The 27,320-nt window shown below is 44.7% G+C and overlaps 2 protein-coding genes across 4 annotated transcripts in view; one reads left to right on the forward strand and one right to left on the reverse strand.

Annotated features, from left to right (window-relative positions):
* Window positions 1–14,620: 14,620 nt before the first annotated feature.
* Window positions 14,621–25,464, reverse strand: MRPS16 (mitochondrial ribosomal protein S16). The gene is made up of 4 exons (XM_030185835.1): window positions 25,386–25,464; window positions 21,482–21,515; window positions 17,466–17,726; window positions 14,621–15,127 (listed from the first exon to the last, which is right to left on the reverse strand). The coding sequence occupies exons 2-4, from the start codon at window positions 21,492–21,494 to the stop codon at window positions 14,988–14,990; spliced, it is 414 nt and encodes a 137-aa protein (XP_030041695.1). The 5' UTR covers window positions 21,495–21,515; window positions 25,386–25,464; the 3' UTR covers window positions 14,621–14,987.
* Window positions 25,465–25,568: 104 nt separating this feature from the next.
* Window positions 25,569–27,320, forward strand: part of VPS13D (vacuolar protein sorting 13 homolog D) — a 386,590-nt gene continuing 384,838 nt past the window's right edge. For 2 of the 3 annotated variants that reach the window (XM_030185615.1, XM_030185616.1), the window contains exons 1-2: window positions 25,569–25,730; window positions 26,053–26,126. The gene's annotated coding sequence lies outside the window, so the exon portion shown is untranslated. Of the gene's footprint in view, window positions 25,861–26,052; window positions 26,127–27,320 lie in introns of all 3 variants that reach the window. The other variant, XM_030185614.1, reaches the window with a different exon arrangement.

The following is a 27,320-nucleotide window of genomic DNA, read 5'->3' on the forward strand; positions in this document are numbered from 1 at the left end:
CACTGGAGCAGGTGAGAGACAGACCGCAGGCCCATGCCCCCCTTGGAGGCTGGGGAGGAGCAGATGCACTGACGTAGGGGGCAGGGGCCATCCATGTCAGTGCGTCTGCTCCTCCATGGCCTCCAAGGGGGGCCCGGCGCTGGGATCTGGTGGCAGTCCGAGTGTGACTGAGGGGCAGCAGCGGCAGCTACGCTCTCGGTTTGTTACCGTGCTTTAGTAAATCAACCAGGGCCAGTCAGAAGGGGGCAGAGGGGACAAAATTCCCCAGGCCTGGCTTCCAAGGGGGCCCAGCACCGGACCCCAGGGTCTGTCTCTCTCCTGTTCCTATCGGGAACTGGTCCCGGCACACTGGAGCAGGTGAGAGACAGACCGCAGGCCCCCCTTGGAGGCTGGGGAGGAACTGATTACCGACGTAGGGGGCGGGGGCCACCCACATCAGTGCGTCTGCTCCTCCATGGCCTCCAAGGGGGGCCCGACGCTGGGATCTGGTGGCAGTCCGAGTGTGACTGAGGGGCAGCAGCGGCGGCTACGTTCTCTGTTTGTTTCAGTATATTACCATGCTTTTATTATGGCTGCAGATTATCACAAAGACTGTCCACCATTCTGACTTCCATGAGAAATTCCTGTTTTAGTATGACAGGATCTTATCTTTTGGAATACACTTTCTTTGGAACTTTGTGCAGACAATCCTTTTAAGAAATTAAGGCCCTCCTTACAGCTCTATATATTCAGGCTTTCTCCCCTTAACCGTAGTACGGATGACAGTCTTCCAAACTGGGCCATATCTTCACCGCTTCACACAGCATACCCTTCGCTTTACAGTTGTTCGCTTTCCACTACCTGCCCTCCTCTTGTATCATGGAGTAATGATTTCCTTTCTTATCTTTTTCCAAATTATACCATTTTAATTGTATTCTAGGTTCCCTGATTTGATATTCCTTTCCAACCCTCTTTTATGATTCTTTTTATTGCAAATTGCTAGTGGTTAGGGTGGTAGACTTTGGTCCTGGGGAACTGAGGAACTGAGTTTGATTCCCACTTCAGGCACAGGCAGCTCCTTGTGACTCTGGGCAAGTCACTTAACCCTCCATTGCCCCATGTAAGCCGCATTGAGCCTGCCATGAGTGGGAAAGCGCAGGGTACAAATGTAACAAAAATAAAATAGATACTATTGGAGATTCTACATGGAATGTTGCTACTATTGGAGATCTACATGGAATGTTGCTATTCCACTAGCAACATTCCATGTAGAAGGCTGCGCAGGCTTCTGTTTCTGTGAGTCTGACGTCCTGCACGTACGTCAGACTCACAGAAGCAGAAGCCTGCGCGGCCACACTGGTGATCTGCAAGGGCCGACTTCTACATGGAATGTTGGAATAGCAACATTCCATGTAGAATCTCAAATAGTAGCAACAGTGGAGGAGTGGCCTAGTGGTTAGGGTGGTGGACTTTGGTCCTGAGGAACTGAGTTTGATTCCCGGCACAGGCAGCTCCTTGTGACTCTGGGCAAGTCACTTAACCCCCCATTGCCCCATGTAAGCCGCATTGAGCCTGCCATGAGTGGAAAAGCGCAGGGTACAAATGTAACAAATAAAAATAAATTATTTGTGGTATATGAATAAAATTGAAATGCAACATGTTGTGAAAGCATCTTTTGCATATCCCAACATTTCTACTTCTTGAAACACCAAGAGGGATATTGAAGATATACCAGATGTGTCTCTGCTTAATGCTAAGGAAAGTGAGCCATCTAGTGGTTGGAGGATTGTTGATTCAGGAGAAGTTTGGGGAATTGAGTTCAGGACATTCCTTCCCCCACCACTTATTCGCTATTTGGCCCTGGCGCAAGACACCTCTGCTTCAGGACTAAAAATAAAACTGGTGGGGCAATTGTATAAGTGGGCGCCTCCTTTTAGATGCTCCTGATGTGGTTGGTGAGAGCATATTCTACAGCTGTATCTGGGCACCCGGATTCTGTTATAGAGGACCATCGAAACCTGGCCCAGAGTTAACCAAAGACAAAGAGTAGGAAGGGCCAGTGGACTTCCACAAAGGAACCCAAACCAGAGGTCATTATTTATGAATTTATTTATTTAGCCCACATTTTCCCACCAATTTGCAGGCTCAATGTGGCTTACATTATGCCGTAATGGCGATCGCCATTTCCGGATAGAGAGTTACAAGTGGTATTGCATTAAGGTGCATAAATGGTAAAGTAGAATACAAAGTGATATTGCATTGAAGTTCCTGAATGATAGAGTGAATTATAAAATAAGTTAGATAATCAACTATAGAAAGTTCATTTCCGGCATGAGAAATAAAGTGGTAGTGCGTATTGCGTAACTTTCATTAGTAGCAACGAAGGTTATCAGTCTAGTGTAAAGAGTTCGATTTTGTCTAGTTCATGTAAAGTCTAGTTGTCTAGTATTTAGGATGGATCGTTATGGTGTGCCTTCTTGAACAGGTTGGTTTTCAGTAGTTTTTGAAAGATTATTAGGTCGTGCGTTGTTTTTATGGCCATTGGTAGTGCGTTCCTTATTTGCGCGCTTATGTAGGAGAAGCTGGATGCATATGTGGATTTATATAATATCCAAGTTTATTGTCCAAAACAATCAGATACAAAAGGACTCTATCTACTTCAGGAGTCGATATATCTGGAACGTGATTAAAACGAACCTGGTAAGAGTCCCTGGAGCCACACAATAGATACGTATGGAGATCCAAAAGTGCAAGATCTGTTCCAATGTAGCGGTGCCATGTGGCCCCAGTGATTCTTATCAGGTTCATTTTAATCACTTTTCAGAGATATCGACTCCTGAAGCAGGCATTGAATTCTGTGTCAAATCTGATTGACTCCTTTTGAATTTGATCATTTTTGGACAATAAAACTTGGATATTATTTTTAATGACCTTCCTAATGATGGTTATCCACTTCTACACTAGCTGAGATAACATTTTATCATCTCTCTGATCTCATGTGCAACTTTCTTTAATCCTCTTTTCTAACCTTACTAGTAAAAGAGGCCCGTTTCTGAGCAAATGAAACGGGCGCTAGCAAGGTTTTCGTCGCCAACACCCCCCCTCCCTCCCTGGCCAACCCCTTCGTTGTTCTGCCATTGCTCCCCCCCCCCCAACGTCATGACGTTGACGCGAGGGCGGGGCCCGGAGCGATTTCCCACCCACCCACCCCCCGCCTCCCTCCCTGGCCAACCCCTTCGTTGTTCTGCCATTGCTCCACCCCCAACGTCATGACGTTTGACGCGAGGGCGGGGCCCGGAGCGATTTCCCACCCACCCCCGCCTCCCTGCCTCCCTCCCTGCCAACCCCTTCGTTGTTCTGCCATTGCTCCGCCCTCGAGGGCAGGGCCCGGAGCGATTTTGGTGGCTTCACCACCACGAACCTTCGAACCTTTTTGAAGGAAGTCAGGGCTTGGCTTCATTGACGTCAGTGTCCTCAGAACGTTGAGGGTGAGTTTTATTATAGTAGATTTTCTAACTCCTCTTACTCTCTTACCTATCTATATGCTCCTTCTTTGCTTACACCTTACACTGTCTATCAAAATGTTCTATTACGTACTGTGTTGGCATGTCAGTAGTATGAGAAGAGAGTATCAATAGATCTACTAAACAACTCTTCACTATACAAGGATCTTGCACTTTTAAACTTAGTAATTCTGCGAGTATCTATTTGAGGAAGGAAACAGCCCGGGAGCCCAGGCCTTACTGATCAGAAATGTCAACCGGCTTATGGGGCAACTACGTCATAGACATAAAAAAAAAAAAACCTTCCACAAAAGTTCAAATACATTCAAACGTGCATACCCGAACACAAGTGAAACAACTGATTTTGCTCAGAATGTGGTCCCACATCTGTGAGTGCAATTTTTGCCACACTCTGAGCACAGATCAGTTGTTTCACTTGTGCTCAGTTATGCGCTTTTGAATGCATTTGAACTTTTGTGATTGCCCCATAAGCCGGTTGACATTTCTGATCAGTAAGGCTGGGCTCTGAGGCTTTTTCCTTCCTCAAATAGATGCTCACAGAATTACTAAGCGTGAAAGACCCTTGGATTTGAACCAGGCATCCCCGAAGTCAAGCGCTGTACCAGTGACGATCCTAGGTCGGCTGCCACCCAGGGCGGATCGCCGCTGTGCACCCCCCGCCCCGGGTGCAGCGCGACACCCCCCCCCCCCGGTGCAATGACACCCCCCCGGCGCATCAACCCCCCCCCCCCCCCCGGGTGCCTTCTTAGCTGCTGGTAGCAGCCCTGCAGCTGTCGGCTCTGCTGGCTCTCTGCTCCCTCTGCCCCGGAACAGGAAGTAACCTGTTCCAGCAGGGCAGAGGGAGCAAGGAACCAGCGGAGCCAACAGGCGTGCGGCCGCTCTCTGCACCCCTCCAGCAGTGTGCACCCGGTGTGGACCGCCCCCACTGCCCCGCCCTCGATACGCCACTGCACTGTAACAACTAGGCTACACCACGGACAGCTAGGTTATTCCTCCACTCCACACGCATGCTCATGTGGTATGTAGATTCAGACACCCAGTTATTGAATTGCCCTTAAAGCAGGGATGGACTGACAGTGATCTGGGCTCCCGGGCAGTAAAGGTCATTGGGGCCCCCTCCCACACACTCCCGAGCCTCAGTGGACCCTTCCCGGTCTTACCTTGAAGAGCCCTGGTGGTCTAGTTTCTTCTGTGAGGGCAGGAAAGAACCCCACTCCAGTGGCGTACCAAGGGGGGGGGGGGGTCCGCCCTGGGTGCACGCCGCTGGAGGGGTACCGCGTGCCTGTCGGCTCCGCTCGTTCTCTGCTTCCTCTGCCTCGCAACAGGTTACTTCCTGTTCCGGGGCAGAGGGAGCAGGGAACGAGCGAAGCGAGCACTCTGCTACAGCATTCACAGGGAACCGGTTCACAATTTTCGCTTTTCAGTTGTCCGTAAGGCTCACCTGGCACATAAGTTAACGGAGAGGAAGCAATGAAATAAGAGGGGAGGGGAGGATTTAGGAATCAACAGGATTCCTTGTTATTTGCTGCTCATTGTGAGCTGGTTATGCCTGCCTGTCCTCTGCTATCTCACATCTTGCGAGACAGCTCTGTGGGTGCTGCACCCCCCCAGCAGGTTAAAAATGCACCCGGGGGGGGGGTGTCCTATTGCCGGGGGGAGGTGTCCTTTCGCCGGGGGGGGGGGGGGGGGCGCATCGGCGATCCGCCCCGGGTGTCAGCCACCCTAGGAACGCCACTGCCCCACTACCATTATTCTGCCCGGTGCTGCCGTGTTTTCAGAATGAGTGCCAAGACTTCCCACGGTACTTGCCAGTGCTGGGGGGAGGGGGAGAAGAGCCTCTGAGTCCCCTAGAGCCTCTGGGCCCTCGGGCACTGCCTGGTTGCCCGAATGGTCAGTCTGCCCCAGCCTTAAAGTGCTTTTTACTCTAGCTTGGCTAGATATTTGTGGGGGTATTTTTTCCAGAGCCTGATGACTCCTTGCCAATATTTGCAGCTCATTGCTCTCAAAGTCATTGTTCTGTCTGGCAGCTGTTAATGGTAACCTGTAATCAGTCAGTTAAGGGTGGTGGAGGAACAGCAAGGTCACACAAACACATCTTTGTGCAAGACCACAATGATGGGGTTAAGAGTGGATTATCCTTATTTCCTCTTGCAACAGCAAAACCGCATTTAAAAAAAAAATTTACTTCATGGTGAAAGTAGTAGGGGGGGGAGCTTAGACTTACATGCCTGGAATGGTCAAGAGCAGAAGCTTCTAGGGGGAAATTATTACCTTCAAGAGGATCAGAATATGCCAAGGCATGGATAAACTGCAGATCGGATTGTCTTTTTCCAATAGTTCTGTGCAATCGATGTTTCATATCTAACGTCTTTTAATTTACAGGTAAATCCTCAGTGGTGCACCTAAGTTAGGAGCATACTTTTAAGCACACCCAGAAAAATGTCATTTTCAAGCAGAAGGTACCCATATAATTTGTTCTTGAATATCAAAGTTTGCCTAGGGCTCAATGCCGGCAAATGACTTCAAGTGATTTAAATGATGGTATAAATTAAAACAAACATGCTGGATTTTCATTTATAATTTTGGATACTGTTATTTTGGTAAGGTCCAGAGGAATTTATTTATTTTAAACAGTTCTAACCCATGTATATACTAAGCACTTTCCATAAAAACATACATATTAAAATGGCAATTGCATCTTAATAAGATTAAGAGTTAGGAGCACCTCAGTTGATTAGAACATACCTTTGAAATGAGTCTAGAAGCAGAAGTGTGGAGGATGAATAATGTGTTGAGTCATTGTACTATGTAGAAAAACATAGCAAATCTGTTCAAAAAATGGCTCTTCAGGGCTTTTTATTTTTGTTACATTTGTACCCTGCGCTTTCCCACTCATGGCAGACTCAATGCAGCTTACATGGGGCAATGGAGGGTTAAGTGACTTGCCCAGAGTCACAAGGAGCTGCCTATGCCGGGAATCGAACTCAGTTCCTCAGGACCAAAGTCCACCACCCTAACCACTAGGCCACTCCTCCACTGTTGCTACTATTTGAGATTCTACATGGAATGTTGCTAGTGGAATAGTAGAAGTCGGCCCTTGCAGATCACCAATGTGGCCGCGCAGGCTTCTGCTTCTGTGAGTCTGACGTCCTGCAGGACGTCAGACTCACAGAAACAGAAGCCTGCCGCAGCCTTCTACATGGAATGTTGCTAGTGGAATAGCAACATTCCATGTAGAATCTCCAATAGTAGCAACATTCCATGTGGAATCTCCAATAGTATCTATTTTATTTTTGTTACATTTGTACCCTGCGCTTTCCCACTCATGGCAGGCTCAATGTGGCTTACATGGGGCAATGGAGGGTTAAGTGACTTGACCAGAGTCACAAGGAGCTGCCTGTGCCGGGAATCGAACTCAGTTCCTCAGGACCAAAGTCCACCACCCTTCTGACCATAGGGCTTATTGACACTTGATCATCTCTACTATCTCATCTCCTGACATTTGTTATATTGACCATGTGCCTATTATCCTTTTTGCTAGCCCCATATCCCTTCCTTTCCATCTTCCTACACCTACCTCCCAACGCTCAATTCCTTCTGCTCTCAGTTTCTCCCATGATTAATTTACTTCCGTTAACCCCATTAATTTCGCATTTACTACAAACTGTATATTCTTCTTACGACTTTGTAATTCTTTATATTGTTACTACGTAAGCCGCATTGAGCCTGCCAAGTGTGGGAAAGCGCGGGGTACAAATGCGATAAATAAATACATTTGAACTGCCAGACCTGTTGACTATTCTTCTAATATCTGGAAATCCCTTCTCACAGTTTCTACTCCCTCCAGGGTATCCACTCTCTTGACTATCTTCATGTCGTTGTTACATTTGTACCCTGCGCTTTCCCACTCATGGCAGGCTCAATGCGGCTTACATGGGACAATGGAGGGTTAAGTGACTTGCCCAGAGTCACAAGGAGCTGTCTGTGCCGGGAATCGAACTCAGTTCCTCAGTTCCCCAGGACCAAAGTCCACCACCCTAACCACTAGGCCACTCCTCCACTGTTGCTACTATTTGAGATTCTACATGGAATGTTGCTATTCCACTAGCAACATTCCATGTAGAAGTCGGCCCTTGCAGATCACCAATGTGGCCGCGCAGGCTTCTACATGGAATGTTGCTAGTGGAATAGTAGCAACATTCCATGTAGAATGTCCAATAGTAGCAACATTCCATGTAGAATCTCCAATAGTATCTATTTTATTTTTGTTACATTTGTACCCTGCGCTTTCCCACTCATGGCAGGCTCAATGTGGCTTACATGGGGCAATGGAGGGTTAAATGACTTGCCCAGAGTCACAAGGAGCTGCCTGTGCCTGAAGTGGGAATCGAACTCAGTTCCTCAGTTCCCCAGGACCAAAGTCCACCACCCTAACCACTAGGCCACTCCTCCACTCCCACAATCACAAAAAGGCAAACTTTTCCTTCTAACCCCTCTGTGCCTCTGTTTAGGGTTGTATTTGCCACTCCGTGCAGGTTCTACCTATCTACGCCCTGGTTAAAGTGCGAAGGTAATTTAAGTTTGCTTTGATTCCATTCTTTTTCTAATGCCTCTAGAGCTCCATTACCTCCCTGGTCCTATAAACCACCAGTACATGGTGGATTATATGAGAGCATTTGTTAGCCTAACATATGGTTTTTCATTGAAGTGACTAAGCCTAAAATTGGCAAGCTGCAGTGAAAGCATTTCAAGAAGTTGAATAGGTTTAGCGTTTTTTTGAGTGCTATCAAGATGCCAACTAGCTGATACTTTTGTTTATCTGGATTAAAGCTCTTTATTTTTTTTCTCAAGAACATAGATGTTAAGTGCAAGAGGTGAGGCCATTTCATTTTCTCCAGAGGGCCAGGCTTTGCTGTATCTTTCAGCCTTGGCCATTTTTGCTTAGGTGTTCAAGTTACACTAAAGAAGCCCGTAGGCAGGACTGGTTTAACTATTAGACAAGCCTAAGGCGGAAGCAAGTAGTAGCTGCAATGTAAGAAAATCCTTACACCACACTAACTCAAAGAACCTGCAGGTAGATGGACCAGGTTTTAAATAGCCCCCATTCACCTAGATAAATGGATTTTGGAAGTTGCCTTCATTACGTGTGATCCCACTTCAGGCACAGGCAGCTCCTTGGGACTCTGGGCAAGTCACTTAACCCTCCATTGCCCCATGTAAGCCGCATTGAGCCTGCCATGAGTGGGAAAGCGCGGGGTACAAATGTAACAAAAATAAAATAAACAAAAAATAAATTGTGTGTATAACTGTACAACTCTATATTTACAGTGAAACATAGCAGCTAGGGCATTGCTCCATTGAAACTGCCTCTCTAGACAGATTAAAAGATATACATACACACACATGAAATGTGTTTCCTGAAAACTTGGATTGCCTAAGGGTGTCCCAAGGACCAGGTTGATAATCTCTGGTCTGTGGTGGTGCTTCTCAATCCAGGACACACTCAGCCAGTCAGGGTTTTCAGGCTATCCACAATGAATACGCACAAGATAGCTTTGCATACCATGCAAAGCTATCTCCTGCACATTCATTGTATTTTTAAAAATCATTGAACATTATCTTTGTTCATATGTATTTATTTATTTGCTACATTTGTACCCCACATTTTCCCACCTTTTTGCAGGCTCAATGTGGCTTACATTATATTGCAAAAGATATAGTTATGAACAGAGTAAGAGGTTTGTTCTAAATTAACATATTACTATGTAAGAATTAAGGAAGATATGCCTGTGGAATAATTTACATAACACATAATGAAAAAGAAAAAAAATATGATAATATGGCTAATATAATCAGTTTAGAGGGATTATTAGGTGGTTGGTTTAGATATAGAATAATCAAGTTCTAAGGAGGATTCTTATGGTACGTTTTTTCAAACAAGCGTGTTTTCAGTAATTTCCTGAAGTTTGTTAAGTTACGTGTTATTGTTATAGTGTTTGGTATCAAATACAACTTTAATAAACATTATTACAAACTTTCATAGAACATGTAACATTAAAATTAAGCGTGATAGGTGTCACGGAGTGAAGGTGATAGACAAAAATATTTATGTTGCATGTAAAGTCGGCTCAAAGCAGATGACCTCGTTAACAACCTAGCACTTCAAAGTTCCTCTCGGTTACTAACAGTTCGCAAATGTCCATGCTGAAAACAAACTGCCATCATTAGAAGTTCTCTGTTTTTATCTTGATTCGTTCTGCCAAAGAAACCTCGACTCTGTGATAATATTGCTGGAACTCACAATATCAAACATATAAACGGCGAGTGACCGAACTCACTTGCAAATGCGCAGTAGAGACTTCCCTCTCTGTCCCGCCCCCACGTCAATACGTGATGACGGGGGCGGGACAGAGAGGGAAACTGCGCTCCCCCCCCCGAGATCGCCGCCACTGGTAAACCCCCCCCCACCCGGGCCCTCTGATCGCAATGAATTCAACTTACATCGCCGCAGCACGCAGATCAGCTGAGCTCCGTTCGGCCTTCCTTCCCTGCCTGTGTCCCGCCCTCGCTGACGGTACGTCACACGAGGGCGGGACACAGGCAGAGAAGGAAGGCCAGGCCGACGGGAGCTCAGCTGATCTGCGTGCTGCGGCGATGTAAGTTGAATTAATAGCAAACAGAGGGGCTGGGCCGGGTAGAGGGGTGGCGGCGGCGGCAACTCCAGGGGGGGGTACCGGTAGCGGCAACCTCGGGGGGGGGGGGGGGGAGGGGGCAGCGGCAACCTCGGGGGGGGGAAACCCTTGGAAAACCCCCATTCCAATAGTAGCCCGTTTTAACGGGCTCAACGGCTAGTCACTTAATAAGGCAAAGGATGCCACACACTGGATGCCACTCAACACTCTTAGCATTCCAGAGTGGGCTGCATTAGTCCCTAAACAACTGTGTGTTTTGCAAAAATATGCGTCATCAGGAGACTAAACCGCTGTACTTATAACCTCAATTGCGACCACCTCAGTAAGGATATTCTACCGGTGGGGCTGGTGCAAGTTTGCTTTTTTCCATCTTATTGGAATTGAGAGCCCCCGAGGCAGCCCTTTGATTGGGCAAAACTTGGGCACAGCTTTCTACCCCTCTACGTCTGTTGCCAATAAAAGTACCATTGAAATTTGATTGGATCTCGTCTACTGGACGGTCTGTTTTTTGGCTGGATCTGTTCTTGATTTTCTGCCATAAAACTTGTAGGATAGGACTTCCATCTATGCACCATCAAGGTCACTAAGATCTCCCCAAGGTGTGTCCCTGACTATGCCCTCTCCAAAGGTCACATGATTTGTCACCCATCAAAAGGCCTTCTCAGGAGTCACCTCCAAAATTCTGGAATGCACTAATGCAAGACTATCAAAACTTCCGGAAGCAGGTGAAAGCCCGGCTCTTCTCCCAAGCCTTTAATGAGAGGCAACCAATGAGCGAGTGCCACAGACAAGGACTAACATTATCTGCGCCTACTGCAGCAGGACTTGTGTATGACACATACACCTCATAGGGGGAAATTTTATAAAGTGTGTAAAAAGTAGACCCCAAATTTCTGCGCACTAAGCAGAAATTTTACAATGGGATCTTGATGTCCAGATTCAGTTACTGAATACAGAACACAGTTGAGTGCCCAAGTAGCATTGTATGTGCAAATTTGTAACAATACACAAACAAAAAAAGCAACACTGGGCCTTCAAGACTGAGGCAACAGGAGTATTTTTATTGACAATTGACCCGACATAGGCCGTGTTTCGGCGTTAAACAATGCCTGCCTCAGGGGTCAGGGTTTTAATTGTAAAATGTATGAAATGTATATAGTTGTCCAATGCCTCTGAGAACGGATGTAGAAAATCTTTGAAATCGAGCGTTCCTTTCGGAAAAGGCAACTGCAATGTGGAAAACGAACTCCTGTATTAGCCTTTTCTTTTGCAAAAACAGATTTTACAAAGAAAAGGCTAATACGGGAGTTTGTTTTCCACATTGCAGTTGCCTTTTCCTGAGGCAGGCGTTGTTTGACCCGTGTTGGGTCAATTGTCAACAAAATACTCCTGTTGCCTCAGTCTTGAAGGCCCAGTGTTGCTTTTTTTGTTTGTGTACTTTCTATGTATGCTGGTTACCCTCTCTGTTTGGCTTGTTCAAATTTGTAGCAATCACATGCATCACACGCATATGTGCTAGTATTCTATAACGAGGGTTTTTTAAAAAAAAACATTTGTACCCCGCGCTTTCCCACTCATGGCAGGCTCAATGCGGCTTACATGGGGCAATGGAGGGTTAAGTGACTTGCCCAGTCACAAGGAGCTGCCTGTGCCTGAAGTGGGAATCCAACTCAGTTCTCCAGGACCAAAGTCCACCACCCTAACCACTAGGCCACTCCTCGTCCAGAAACGGCTCCTGACCGGTGAAATCATTTGTATGGGGCTATCCGCTGGTACTTAGTGGCACTTAAGAAGCAGCTCGGTCTATAGCAGCTTTGTGGCCACAAAGAACAAAGCAAGGAAGTGTTTTAATGAGCAATTCATCTTGTCTTGTTTTATTTAACATCCCCTGTTTTAGTTAGTGTATAAAATGTTTATGGCAGGATATTAAGAAATCTGTTTAATTATTGCATTCATAAGGCGGATAACCTAAGACTGTTTGATCCTTAAACACATAAAAATATTGTGGGTGGGAGAGCTGTAAAAAAAAAACACAAAACCCAACAACATCTTGAATTCCAAGAATACATTAAGATCCATCCCATTTACTCTGCACTGTGTTAACACTCTAATAACAACTTACCTCCATTGTCTTTTTCTTCTGCTAGGTTGGTGCCTTCGATCACTGAAGCATAAAGTCACTGTGACAGCCTTCAACGTATATTACGGGGAAAAACGTAGCCAGCAAACCAAAGAGATATTCTAGAAGGCAGCACTAGAGGGCAGCAAACAACTCAAAATCATAATAAGTGCGGCCGGAGTATTTAACAACTGGTCCATAACTAATTTGCCATTTCTATCAAAACTGACAGAAAGGGTTATTGCAGATCAACTCCCACAATTTCCAGAGGACAGTAAATTCCCTACATCCACACCAAACAAGATTTTGTAAATACCACTGCGAGACCGCTCTCTTAGGCGACCTCTCTTTCATTCAAACCAGCCGAGATCAAGGTAAACCAGTGCACTGGATTTCCTGAGACCTCTCATCTGCCTTCAACCTGGTGGATCATGGCTTATTACTCCAACAACTTCGGGACAGAGATATTGCAGGGACAGTAGTTTCACGGTCTCATTCACGTTTATCCGATAGATAAAACACAGTTCTCAGGGAAAATTCTTCACCCCCAGCTTATTCAAGCACCTTTGGAATTTCTTAAAGACTGATTTTGGTGATAACCTTGTTTAATATTTTTATGGCAACACTGTCCACCTTAATGCAAATATTAGAAATAACCTCTTTCAAATATGCAGATGACATCCAGCTCTTGTGGATCGAAGCCCATTCACAACATCAGGCCATTCCCTCCTTAAACAGCCAGCGTAACAACATAGCATCCTGGTTACCGTCACAAAAAAAAAAAAAAATTAGTAACCCTCTAAGTTTTGCACTTACTACACATTTAACACAAAATTGAACACGTGAAAAGTGCAAAGCCTTTGCGGTAAATGAAGGAGGCATGGCTGCCATTTGCCCTACACATACCACATTAGGAAGAGGGTCATCACCCAGGCACCACGTGTAACGCAGTGTGGGCCCAGAAATCTTAGTGCCATTGAGGGTTGCCCCCCACTCCATTTTCGCGTGTTGCACATCCTTCCACCCTAACTGTGCAAACCCTTCCATTTCCAAAATCCCGCCCCAACAAGATTCCACCTCCAGAACATACCAGGGGGGTCTCATGGTGGAATAGGGGTACCCCAAAAGGCAGTTAAGCCCTTCTGTTCTTGCCTGGGACTGCACCAGGATCCAAAATGGGCACCATAAACCCTAGCAGTCGACTTGCAGCAGGTCAAATGAGAGGCGGCTGTGTCTTATGGAGGGCACCCTCAACAGTTTGGACCCAGTCATAACGGCATTTTTATCTACTTAGAACTAAAATGAAGGTACCCAAATTCACGGATACAAACCCATTTAATCTCTAATGTTGGGAGGTTTCGGGAGTTACAGCTTAAAGGCTGACTGAATTTCAGCTTCATCACCGAAACCAGCCCAAAATTTGGATTCGCGTTTCAGCCAAAATACCAGTGCATTTTTGGCTGAAATCGATACTCCCCCACCCGCTGCCACACACAGCCTCCCTTCCCTCCTCCTGGACCCCACCTGTCAGCCAGTTCCTCTCCTCAGGCAGTCTAGCAGTTCAGGTGGGGCAAGAGCCCCAAGAATCTCTGCTGACAAAATGGCTGCCGTGAGACTGCTGCTGAAGGTCCGGGTGGTCATCCTTTGATTGGAGCCAGTATAGGCAGAAGCAATTTGTTGTTCCTGCCTACAAGATGGCCTCCGAGACCTTTAGCAGCATTGTTGCGAGAGTGCGCTGAAGCTCATGGCAGCCATTTTGGCAGCAGGGATGGCCAGGATGAGAGCGACCGTGAATCGCTCTTGTCCCGGTTAGGCCACTAGACCATCAGGACATCTGAGGGGGGGGGGGGGGGGGGGGAGAGCTGGCTTACAAGTGGGTCCGGAAGGGAGGCTGTGTGATGGCAGCAGAAAAAGAGGCGGGGTGAAGGCTGGCTGTGTGCGGTAGTGGTAGCGGTGGCCTGGCGTTTTGTTTTCAGCTTTGGCAGCAAACAAAGATTCTGGGTTCGGTCGGGCTCTATTACAGCTTCCTTTTCTAACTCAATATTTCAAAATACCAGTTGCTTGCTGGCCGAAAACTGGAGCAGATATAAAATGAGGAAGCAGAGTTTACTGCTAGGGCAATTCAGTGACCCCCCCCAGAACGAGATATAATAAAATGTGAATTTATTATGTGTTCTCTATTGTAACTTAACTTGTAATACATTTGTAAAAAGCTGTAACCGAGCCCTGCTGCTCTCTGGCTCAGGAGTGCTGTTCAGAGGTTTCTCTCTCATCTAAATCCTGCTATGCTTTCAACCACAGCAACGTAAGAACAAGAACTGATTTTATTTGTTATGCTATTGCCTTTTTGAACATTTTCTGGAGGATCAAAGGCTACCTGCAGAGCTTCTGTATTCTTGTTTTACTTAGAACAAAGGTAACCTGGTTGGGAGTAGCAGGTACAATCATAAAACAGAGGCAGAGGGGAGTCGCTGGTACAACTGATGGCTCACGTTGGTCTTTAGCTGCTGTCATTTAGGCTCACGTTGGTCTTTAGCTGTTGTCATTTAGGCTCACGTTGGTCTTTAGCTGCTGTCATTTACATATGCTGCTTATGAAGGTACGGGCGCTTAGCTCCCTATATTAGAGGGCAAGTTGCTTGAATGTTCTGGATCATTTGTGCATAAAAGCCCTTTACTGTACAGTCTGCTCTTGTTCTTGGCCCTCTGTATTTTCTTCTTGGGAAGACCTCAGAGCTTCAAGTTCTCTCTTCTTTCTTTGCCTTTCTGCATTTGTGATGGTCATCGGATGGAATGGGAAAAATCCACAAAAGCCTAAAAGTGAGCAGGATTTTGCAATTAACACAGGTGAAACAAACACACACAAACACGCTGCCACTAACAACAGAGCCAGAGGTGTTTGCCGTTTGCTAAGCAGCAAATATTTCCTTAAAAACACTACCTTCTTCTTGGGGTAAATATTTTCCCCCACTTTCCTGCAGCCTCCCCCTCACAATGTGCAGACTTGGACATTCAAATAGTTCTTTTCTTTCCTCTTTATTCTTTAACAAGCAATTGCACTAATTAAATGTAATTGAACTTTATGCTTAACAGGAGAAGCAGCAGCGGCTGGACAGCGTTACCAGTGACAGCTGTGGGTGGCGAGGGGGGTGATGCGCCGAGGGGGGCAGGGGAGAGAGGAGGGACGCTGCACATGCGTGGCTGCAGGGGGAGAGGATCGATGGACATGGGAGAGAGGAGGGTCGCTGGACATGGGTGGCTGAAGGGGGTCCTGAGACCACTCACTCACTGTCTCTCACATACACTCTCTCTGACACACTATCTCTCTGTCACACACACACAGTCTCTATCTCTCTCTCACACACACAGTCTCACACACACAGACACTCTGTCTCTCACACACTCACTCTGTCTCTCTCTCACACACACACTCCATCTCTCACACACACAAACATACACTTCGAGGAAAACCTTGCTAGCGCCCGTTTCATTTCTGACAGAAACGGGCCTTTTTTACTAGTGTACAATAAAATGGTATTAGCACAAAGCTCATGGTAACCAAAAGAATAAGAAGTACAGACTTTATAGTTAGGTGTTAATCTTGCTTTATAGTTTTTTTTTCCCCAAAAATCTATTTTCAGAATTTAACCTACAAAAACAAATGAGAAAAAAAAAAAAAAAAGGAGAGGAACAGAAAAGAAGCTAAAGCACAGGTTCTTAAAAATAAAAAGCTATTACTCAGAAAGCAGTATGTTAGAAATGTTGTACTTGCAGAGTAATACTTAACTACATAAGTATTGCCATGCTGGGAAAGACCAAAGGTCCATCGAGCCCAGCATCCTGTTTCCAACAGTGGCCAATCTAGGTCACAAATACCTGACAAAATCCCCAAAAAGTACATTTTATGCTACTTATCCCAGAAATAAGCAGTGGATTTTCCCCCAAGTCCATTTTAATAAGGGTCTGGTGACTTTTCCTTTAGGAAGCCGTCCATACCTGTAAGTACATAAGTATTAGTAAATGTAACAGAAACCTTCAAAACTAATTTAAACAAAACTTGTCACTCTCATTATTCATATATGTATAATGTTTTTCTGGAATAAAATCCAATAAAATTGTTTTATATATATATATGTGTATTGTGCTCAGTTTTTGGTGCATTGCTGTGGATTGATAATCCAAGTTTAGCAGGAACACCACCCTTACATCATAGCACATCCTACCTCCATCCTATTACTATTGTTCAATAGATGGGTAAAATTCAAAAAAATGGTAAACTTGATGTTCAAAAAGTATATAAATAGCAGTTACTTAGCTTAAGTAGAGATGTGCTGAAAAAACCTTCTTCCTGCCAAATTCTTGTCCACTGCAATGTTTTTTACAAAAAAATCCCTCCGTGCAAAATATAAGACCATAATGGCTCCTCCCTGGTACTGCTGAATAATCAGTTCCCCTGAAGACGCCATTAGTTTGGCGAAACATGGTCCATGTAGGGAATTGAAACCGCTGAACTGTGACCATTATGGTCTTATATTTTGCACGGAGGTCTTATATTTTGCACGGAGGGATTTTTTTTGTAAAAAACATTGCAGTGGACAAGAATTTGGCAGGAAGAAGGTTTTTTCAGCACATCTCTACTTAAGCTAAGTAACTGCTATTTATATACTTTTTGAACATCAAGTTTACCATTTTTTTGAATTTTACCCATCTATTGAACAATAGTAATAGGATGGAGGTAGGATGTGCTATGATGTAAGGGTGGTGTTCCTGCTAAACTTGGATTATCAATCCACAGCAATGCACCAAAAACTGAGCACAATACACATATATATATATATATAAAACAATTTTATTGGATTTTATTCCAGAAAAACATTATACATATATGAATAATGAGAGTGACAAGTTTTGTTTAAATTAGTTTTGAAGGTTTCTGTTACATTTACTAATTTCATAATTTGAAACCGTTTCTTTAAGAACACCCAGAATTACGTTTGGTATTAGTACATAAGTATTGCCATACTGGGACAGACCAAAGGTCCATCAAGCCCATCCACTACTCAAATCACCACAATATCACCCAAAATAAACTTGATGGAAAATATATATTGAAAGCAAAATTTGTACAAAAAGGTTCAACAGTAGGAATTACCTAAAAGTTTTGCAACCGGCAATGTGGGAATTGCTCCTTTACCAATCCAATGTGCGATCCTCTCAAAGTTCAAGCTGACGAGCTTTTCGTTGTAAATATTTGGCATGGGATCGTAGGAGCCTAGCTGTTCAAAATATTTGCCATCCCGAGCTCGCTTATTGAATGCGGCTACAATGCGATAGAAGGGCCTGTTAGTGCAGCCGCTCAGTGCCATTCGAATAGCGACATGGCCTCCGTAGTATCGCTTCAAAAGGAGAGGCGCTGAAAGAAGGGAAACAGAAAATCAGATGCCAGGAAAGCCTGATTATAGGCAATTTGAACTTTTGGCAGCGTTTCATTTAATGGTTGGAGAGCTTTTGGTTGCATCATTCATAGAAGAAACCAAACACATCTTGACTTGACTATTATCAATTAGTGAGAGCGTGGATGTGAACAAATCAATTAATAATGAATCCTGATCAGACTGCAGTATTATGACTGGGCAGCAACACTCAAGCGATGTCTTCTGAGTGAATTCTGATAGGGGATGTCAGTGTTTCTGTTCCATCCAAAATTAGAAGCTCAGGGGTGATTACTGACTCCTCCCTTCCTCTGGGGGAACAAATTTCAGCTGTGTTTAGAAAGACTTTTGGGAACTGATCTGAGCATTTAGGGCTTTTCTAAGACAGACTGCAGACAAGTTGCAGAAGTACTACTTTCTCACACCTGATAGATTATATATATATATATATATATATATATATATACACACTGTATTTTTCGGACTATAAGACGCACTTTTTCCCCCCCAAAATTTGGGAGGAAAATGGGGGGTGCGTCTTATAGTCCAAAGGTAGAGATTTGGCTGGCTGGCTGGCTGCCCGCCCTCCCTCCGAGTTCAGGATCGCCCACCCCCCGGCCCTGTCACCACTTCTCCCCTTACTCACGCGATCTTCCCTGGTGGTCTAGTGACGTCGGGGCAGGAAAGAGCCCCCTCTTTCCTGCCCAGCGCGCTGCTCTCCATCCTCCTGTATGCAGCCTGACGGTCTCGGCGAGATTCAAAATGGCCGCCGAGACTTCAATTCTCGGCGGCCATTTTGAATCTCGCCGAGACCGTCAGGCAGCAATGCATACAGGAGGATGGAGAGCAGCGCGCTGGGCAGGAAAGAGGGGGCTCTTTCTTGCCCTGAGCTCTTTCTTGCCCTGACATCACTAGACCACCAGGGAAGATTGCGTGAGTAAGGGGAGAGGTGGTGACAGGGCCGGGGAGGGGGGGAGGAGGTAACCCTGAGGGCGATCCCGAACTTGGAGGGAGGGATTCGGACAAGACGCACCTAGGTTTTAGAGGAGGGAAAAAGCAAATTTTTTTTTTCCTATTTTCCTCCTCTAAAACCTAGGTGCGTCTTATAGTCCGAAAAATACCTGATGGTATTCATCCCAGAGTATTAATAGAACTAAAAAATGAACTTGCGGAGCTACTGTTAGAAATATGCAATCTGTCCCTAAAATCGAGTGTAGTACCGGAAGACTGGAGGGTAGCCAATGTTACTCCGATTTTTAAGAAGGGTTCCAGAGGAGATCCGGGAAATTATAGACCGGTGAGTCTGACGTCGGTGCCGGGCAAGATGGTGGAGGCTATTATTAAGAATAAAATTGCAGAGCATATACAAAAACATGGACTGATGAGACAAAGTCAGCACGGATTTAGTGAAGGGAAGTCTTGCCCCACCAATCTAATGCATTTTTTTGAGGGGGTAAGCAAACATGTGGACAATGGGGAGCCGGTTGATATTGTATATCTGGATTTTCAGAAGGCGTTTGACAAAGTGCCGCACGAAAGACTCCTGAAGAAATTGCAGAGTCATGGAATCGGAGGTAGGGTATTATTATGGATTAAGAACTGGTTGAAAGATAGGAAGCAGAGAGTAGGATTGCGTGGCCAGTATTCTCAGTGGAGGAGGGTAGTTAGTGGGGTCCCGCAGGGGTCTGTGCTGGGTCCGTTGCTTTTTAATGTATTTATAAATGACCTAGAGATGGGAATAACTAGTGAGGTAATTAAATTCGCCGATGACACAAAATTATTCAGGGTCGTCAAGTCGCAGGAGGAATGTGAACGATTACAGGAGGACCTTGCGAGACTGGGAGAATGGGCGTGCAAGTGGCAGATGAAGTTCAATGTTGACAAGTGCAAAGTGATGCATGTGGGTAAGAGGAACCCGAATTATAGCTACGTCTTGCAAGGTTCCGCGTTAGGAGTTACGGATCAAGAAAGGGATCTGGGTGTCGTCGTCGATGATACGCTGAAACCTTCTGCTCAGTGTGCTGCTGCGGCGGCTAGGAAAGCGAATAGAATGTTGGGTGTTATTAGGAAGGGTATGGAGTCCAGGTGTGCGGATGTTATAATGCCGTTGTACCGCTCCATGGTGCGACCGCACCTGGAGTATTGTGTTCAGTACTGGTCTCCGTATCTCAAAAAAGATATAGTAGAATTGGAAAAGGTACAGCGAAGGGCGACGAAAATGATAGTGGGGATGGGACGACTTTCCTATGAAGAGAGGCTGAGAAGGCTAGGGCTTTTCAGCTTGGAGAAGAGACGGCTGAGGGGAGATATGATAGAAGTGTATAAAATAATGAGTGGAATGGATCGGGTGGATGTGAAGCGACTGTTCACGCTATCCAAAAATACTAGGACTAGAGGGCATGAGTTGAAGCTACAGTGTGGTAAATTTAAAACGAATCGGAGAAAAGTTTTCTTCACCCAACGTGTAATTAGACTCTGGAATTCGTTGCCGGAGAACGTGGTACGGGCGGTTAGCTTGACGGAGTTTAAAAAGGGGTTAGATAGATTCCTAAAGGACAAGTCCATAGACCGCTATTAAATGGACTTGGAAAAATTCCGCATTTTTAGGTATAACTTGTCTGGAATGTTTTTACGTTTGGGGAGCGTGCCAGGTGCCCTTGACCTGGATTGGCCACTGTCGGTGACAGGATGCTGGGCTAGATGGACCTTTGGTCTTTCCCAGTATGGCACTACTTATGTACTTATGTACTTATGTAAATACGGTATATATATATATATATATATATATATATATATATATATATATATATATGAGACAACAACCACTTTGCGAAATCTATATATATGTATATCTAGATATAGATATATTTCGCAAAGTGGTTGTTGTCTCAATTACAGCTACTGCAAAACATAACAGCGAAGAAAATTTTGGCTGGGAAAAGATAAGAGAGAGCGACATCTTTTTTAATCACTCTGAGGCCCTTTACTAAGCTGCGGTAAAAGAGGGCCTGCGCTAGCGTCAGCGCGTGTTTTTGATGCGCGCCGAGGCCCCCATTTACCAAAGTGGGTAAATGGCTGTCTTTTTTTTGTTTTTTAAAGAAATGGCCATGAAGTAAACCACTCACCGTATGGCCATTTCAAGGGGGAGCACTTAGTGCCACCCATTGAACTCTTACTGCCTACAAGACAGGTGACGGTAAGTGTTCACACAGTAAATTTTGAAAATGGCACAGCCGTTAATGAAATAAATAGAACAAAAAAAAAAAAAAAAGAGGACTGTTTACAGCTAAGGTTAAAATGACCTAACGAGCAAGAAAGACCTGTGTAAATACGACCAGCTTTTACCGCAACTTTGTAAAAGGACCCCTAAATGCCATATAACGAGGTGAAAAATATTCTAAGTACATCTGTGTATATAGAAGAACCTAAATTTAAGAGCAGCCAGCAATCCAGCAAAATTTACCACTATTTCAGTTCACTGAAGAATTCTTCTTACAGTCTGATATTTATATTTGAGGAAATATCTGGGGTGCAACCTTAAGAGAGACCCTAATGATAAAAATAACAGGGTCCTGGTCAAACACAATGTCAAAGAAATTATTGCTTATTACTTAATGTGATCTGACTGCTTTCTGCTTGTATGATCGATCATACTACTACGCGGTTGCTTTACTATGCAGCTGATCAGAAATTTTAAAAAACTTTTTTCAAAGATCTGTAACAGCAGGCTACTCACTGACATGAACCATGTTGCCATCTGCCAAACGAACCTAGAAAACAAAATTAATAATTATAGTTAGGGCTTCTGTTCTTAGATGTTTATAATGTGTACATTTAGGTGTTTTTATTTTCCAGCTACTTAGGAGTTCTTCGAGGTCCCAAAATATGGGGCCCTTTTACAAAGGTGCAGGAGGGCTTACGTGTGGGTAGCACGCGTCCCAATTGGCACTAATGCCGAAGTAGCGCACGACCTGGCAGTAATTCCAATTTTGGTGCGTGCCTAATCCTGCGGTAGAAAATAATTTTCTATTTTCTTCTACGGGGGCATTTCTGGCAGTAACCGGCAGCGCACTAACGTTGGCGCACGCTGCATGGTTACCACACGAGTCCTTACCACTCGTGGCGGTAAGGGCTCAGGCCGTAAATAAGTAAGTGCTAGTTTTAATATTAGCACAGGCCCATTTCCTGACCCATTAAAAAAAAATGGCCTTTTTTCCAGCCATGGTTAAAAAGTGGCCCAGTATGCGGCCAATAGACGCGTCCACACTACCGCGCCTTTGTAAAAGGACACCTTAATGTTTGTTGGTGTTTTCATGCCACAGGTGTTATTGGCAGAGTATCTTTTCTGGAAGAATCCAATATGTATGTTTGTGTCACTTAGGAGTCGTCGGTGCAGAAAAGACAAAAACTGTGTGCAGTATTCAAGACAAGCCGGGGGAGGGGTAACAGAGCTTACAGGAAGTGGTGTTTAATTATGTATTGATAATGAGCGTGACTGCTGGGCAGACTGGATGGACCATTCAGGTCTTTATCTGCCATCAATTACTATGTTAAATCCGTCTATTTTGGGACTCGATATGGAAGCAAATCCAGCGTATTTTACCCGTTACTGAAAATATTGGTTTCCACATAATCACGTTCAGATCTGCTGCTTTAGAAATACCTTTGGATAAATGGAATGCTAAATTATTTGATACACAATTGGCCTTGGATATTCAACTGATTTATGCCAATTGGAAAAATGTCTTAAAATATTAATTTTTGGTGGAATGTGTTTTTTTTGTAATACCACTGTTAATATATATTTCAATCAAAAAATGGAGGTCTAAGAATAGTTTTTAAACCATCAATTCACAGCAAAGCAGCTTTTTCAATATTTAGCTTCAAGGAAATGAATTCATCCAAGCAGAGATTTCAGTCAAAAGATATTGTAACAATTGAGATATCACAGGGTAAATGATTTGTAAGCAATATTGCTGAAGGGCTGTCTGGTAAGGTTTGCCTCTTTGTGGATGATACAAAAATCTGCAATAGGGTAGACAACCCTGATGTGTGGATAACATGAGGAAGGACTTAGCAAAGATAAAGGAATGGTCTGGAATTTGGCCAGCTTAAATTTAATGCTACAAAAATGCAGGGTCATGCATTTGAGCTGCAAAACCCCAAGGGAACAGTACAGTTTAGGAAGTGAAGGACTTTTGTGCACGAAAGAGGAGCGGGACTTGAGTGTGATCATATGTGATGATCTTAAGATGGCCACCAGGTAGAAAAGGTGACAGCAAAAGCTAGAAGGGTGCTTGGGTGCATAGGGAGAGGAATGTTCAGTAGGAAAAAGGAGATAGTGATGCCCCTGTATAAGATTCTGGTATGCACAATTCTGGAGACGGAACCTTCGAAAAGATATAAACAGGATGTAGTCAGTCCAGAGGGCGGCTACTAAAATGGTCAATGGTCTTCAGCATAAAGCATATGGAGACAGACTTAAAAATCTCAATATGTATTATTTGGAAAAAAGGCAGAGAGGGGAGATATGACAGAGTCATTTAAATACCTATGTGGCATAAATGCACAGGAGTCAAGTCTCTTTGAATTGAAAGGAAGCTCTGGAACGAGGGGACATAGCATGAAGGTATAAAGGGGACAGACTCAGAAGTAACCTGAGGAAATACTTCTTCACAGAAAGGGTGGTGAATTTGTGGAACGGCCTCCCAGTAGACACAGTGGAGACAAAAATAATATCTGAATTTAAGAGAGCTTGGGACAAGAACATAAGATCTCTAAGGGAGTGACAGGGAGAGTAGATGGCTTGGAGGGGAAACCTGGATAGGCCATATGATCTTTATCTGCTTACATTTTTCTATGTATCTATGCACGTCATCTGCATAAATGTAACATGATAACCCTAACTTATCTCTGCCGAAAATATTAAGAAAGATATTGAAAAGAACAGGAGACAAAGGGGAAAGTCTGAGAGACACCACAACCCAGTGCCCGACTTTTAGCAATTACTCCTTGGTATGAATTAGGGAAGAGAAGATGCTGGGTTATGGGGGAAGGGCACATGGCTGCAGGCTCATCTCTCTGGGGCATTAGATACCCTTAGGTAGGAATTAGGGAAGAGAAGATGCTGGGTTATGGGGGAAGGGCACATGGCTGCAGGCTCATCTCTCTGGGGCATTAGATACCCTTAGGTTGGACCGGCAACAAGCAAAGCGCTTATGAATGGCTCTCTCATTCTCCCTGTCTCCTCAGCTCAAAACCTTGGGGTCATCTTTGACTCTTCTCTCTCCTTCTCTACTCATATCCAGCAGATCGCCAAGACCTGTCGTTTCTTTCTTTACAACATCTGTAAAATCCGCCCCTTTCTTTCCGAGCACTCTACCAAAACCCTCATCCACACCCTTGTCACCTCTCGTTTGGACTACTGCAATCTGCTTCTTGCTGGCCTCCCACTTAGTCACCTCTCCCCTCTCCAGTCGGTTCAAAACTCTGCTGCCCGTCTCGTCTTCCGCCAGGGTCGCTTTACTCATACTACCCCTCTCCTCAAGTCGCGTCACTGGCTCCCTATCCGTTTTCGCATCCTATTCAAACTTCTTCTACTAACCTATAAATGTACTCACTCTGCTGCTCCCCAGTATCTCTCCACACTCGTCCTTCCCTACACCCCTTCCCATGGATAAATCCTTCTTATCTGTTCCCTTCTCCGCTACTGCCAACTCCAGACTTCGCGCCTTCTGTCTCGCTGCACCCTACGCCTGGAATAGACTTCCTGAGCCCCTACGTCTTGCCCCATCCTTGGCCACCTAGACTGAAAGCCCACCTCTTCAACATTGCTTTGGACTCGTAACCACTTGTATCCACTCGCCTCCACCTACCCTCCTCTCTTCTTTCCTCTACCCATTAATTGATTTGTTTGCTTTATTTTTTGTCAACTAGATTGTAAGCTCTTTGAGCAGGGACTGTCTTTCTTCTATGTTTGTGCAGCGCTGCGTATGCCTTGTAGCGCTATAGAAATGCTAAATAGTAGTAGTGGTAGTAGTCTCTTGTAACCAGAGCTAATAGTGTGATGTCATAATGCCTCAGTCCACCAATAAGAGCCAACCTCATCAGTGATGTCACAATGGCTTGATTGTCCTATACTTGGCTCACTTTTATTACATAGCTCTTTGAGCAGGGACTGTCTTTCTTCTATGTTTGTGCAGCGCTGCGTATGCTTTGTAGCGCTATAGAAATGCTAAATAGTAGTAGTAGTCTCTTGTAATCAGAGGTGATATTGTGATGTCATAATGCCTCAGGCCACCAATAAGAGCCAACCTCATCAGTGATGTCACAATGGCTTGATTGTCCTATACTTGGCTCACTTTTATTACATAGCTCTTTGAGCAGGGACTGTCTTTCTTCTATGTTTGTGCAGCGCTGCGTACGCCTTGTAGCGCTATAGAGATGCTAAATAGTAGTATGAATACACTACAGGAAATCATATTTAAAAAAAAAAAGGAATGCCATTTCCTTTTCTTTAGTGACTTCTTGAAACCGCTGCTTAATAGAGAACAGAAGGCTGCCAGGATAAGAAGTCGCTCCACTGCAACAGACAAGGTCAGCAGCATGCAAGTTGCAACGGCCAAGGTACACTCACTCACCTCAAGAGAGCAGAAGAACAAGCAGACTTCTCCGCAGTGCACGCGCAATCGTCGTCTCACGCTGAGGGCGTCGGCCTTTTACGCAGCCGTCGCAGCTGATTGGCCAACGTCCTTTACGTCACCCAGCTACGCCTCCAGCACCACCCCCCAAGCTGGAGGCGGAAGAGCGTACTGTACCTGGGACTTCATGCCGCCGTCGTGTACAATACGCCCCGTTTTGTCTCCAGGGGCCGCTAGCACAGTTCAGTTTCCTGCTGTTGCCAGAGAGGACTTTCTGCACAGCTGAAGTTTCGATGGTTCCATGTGGCTGTTGCTGCTTCTTCATCACTCCTTGTCCGGAAGAAGGTTAGTGACGTAATGAGAAGGTTTCCCCCAATCCCGGGCTCTTTGGTTTCCCCCTCCCTCACCTCTGCCCTCGATTGTGCGGCGCCCCCGGTGGTTCTGTGAGCATGGAGGAAACAAGCCGCAAGTTCAGGTGAAGTTGCTGTTCCGGCTGTGGCGTGGGAGGTGTTGGCGGAGTCCAGGGCCTCGTACTTGGGAGGAGGTCAGAGTCTGGGGGTGTGGCACTATTTCTGGTTGTGTTGTTTTGGGGGGGGGGGGGGGGGAGATGCTCTTGTGTAGGAGCTGGTGTATCACAGTTGGCTGATAAAGAGTGTTTCTCTTTTAGGTGTTGCTGAGATGACCTGTTTCTTGAGATCCTTCCCCTGACTTCCAGTGTTTGTTTATGACACTAATGTTTTGGTGAGTGCTAGGGCTACAGGTGATAGACGAAAATTTGAGTTGGTAAATTATTGTAATTGATGCTTTTGAATGTTAAGGGAGACATTAATGTACTTCCAGTTTAGGTATATTTACCCGAATAAACATTTTAGGACACAGAGTTTTTTTGCTTATTTCCGATCTGAGGAAGAAGGGCAACCTTCGAAAGCTAATCAAGAAATGTATTAAGTTATGTCCAATAAAAAAGGTATCATCTTATTTTCTTTTCCATGTTTTATTTTGTTTGATTTCTATAGATTCTACATGGAATGTTGCTATTCCACTAGCAACATTCCATGTAGAAGTCGGCCCTTGTAGATCACCAATGTGGCCGCGCAGGCTTCTGCTTCTGTGAGTCTGACGTCCTGCACGTACGTGCAGGACGTCAGACTCACAGAAACAGAAGCCTGCGCAGGAATGTTGCTAGTGGAATAGCAACATTCCATGTAGAATGTCCAATAGTAGCAACATTCTGTGTAGAATCTCCAATAGTATCTATTTTACTGTCATAGTAATGCTTGAATGTTTTCACTTATATACACTGTCAGCTAGCACATTTGCTTATTTCCGATCCGAGGAAGAAGGGCAACCTTCGAAAGCTAATCAAGAAATGTATTAAGTTATGTCCAATAAAAAAGGTATCATCTTATTTTCTTTTCCATGTTTTATTTTGTTTGATTTCTATTGATAACCTTAAGAGTGGACTAACACGGCTACCACACTCCTCTACTTAGGACACAGAGGAAAGCTGGTTATTTAAGCAAGAAAAGAGGGAGAAGCTGGAAAACTTAGTGTACTTTGTCATGGCTCTTTAATTTTGCTAGAATTGTTTTTCCTCTAAAAGTGTTAGTCTGAACTTTGTTTACTTTTTAAATAACATGTTGTGCATTCCGTTTTTAAATGTAAACGTGTTGTATTGATTCATAAAAACAAATGTGTAAAAAGAATTCCCTTATATGATAGGTATTGTTCTTGTCCTGCTTCTTATAATATGCCACTTTATTCACTATACTGTAGTTTGCTAACTACTGTACAGGTAGCATTTCCATCTTCAGTGAAGATCTTTGCTTTTCTTCCTTCAGAATCTCTGCCTAAACTGATTAAAAATTTGACTTTTGCCTTTTGTTTGGCACCAGTAAATTAAAGATCAGCCGATTAATTTCACTTCAGTTGGTT

Source organism: Microcaecilia unicolor, chromosome 13 (genome assembly GCF_901765095.1).
Source record: "Microcaecilia unicolor chromosome 13, aMicUni1.1, whole genome shotgun sequence".
Lineage (NCBI taxonomy): Eukaryota > Metazoa > Chordata > Amphibia > Gymnophiona > Siphonopidae > Microcaecilia > Microcaecilia unicolor.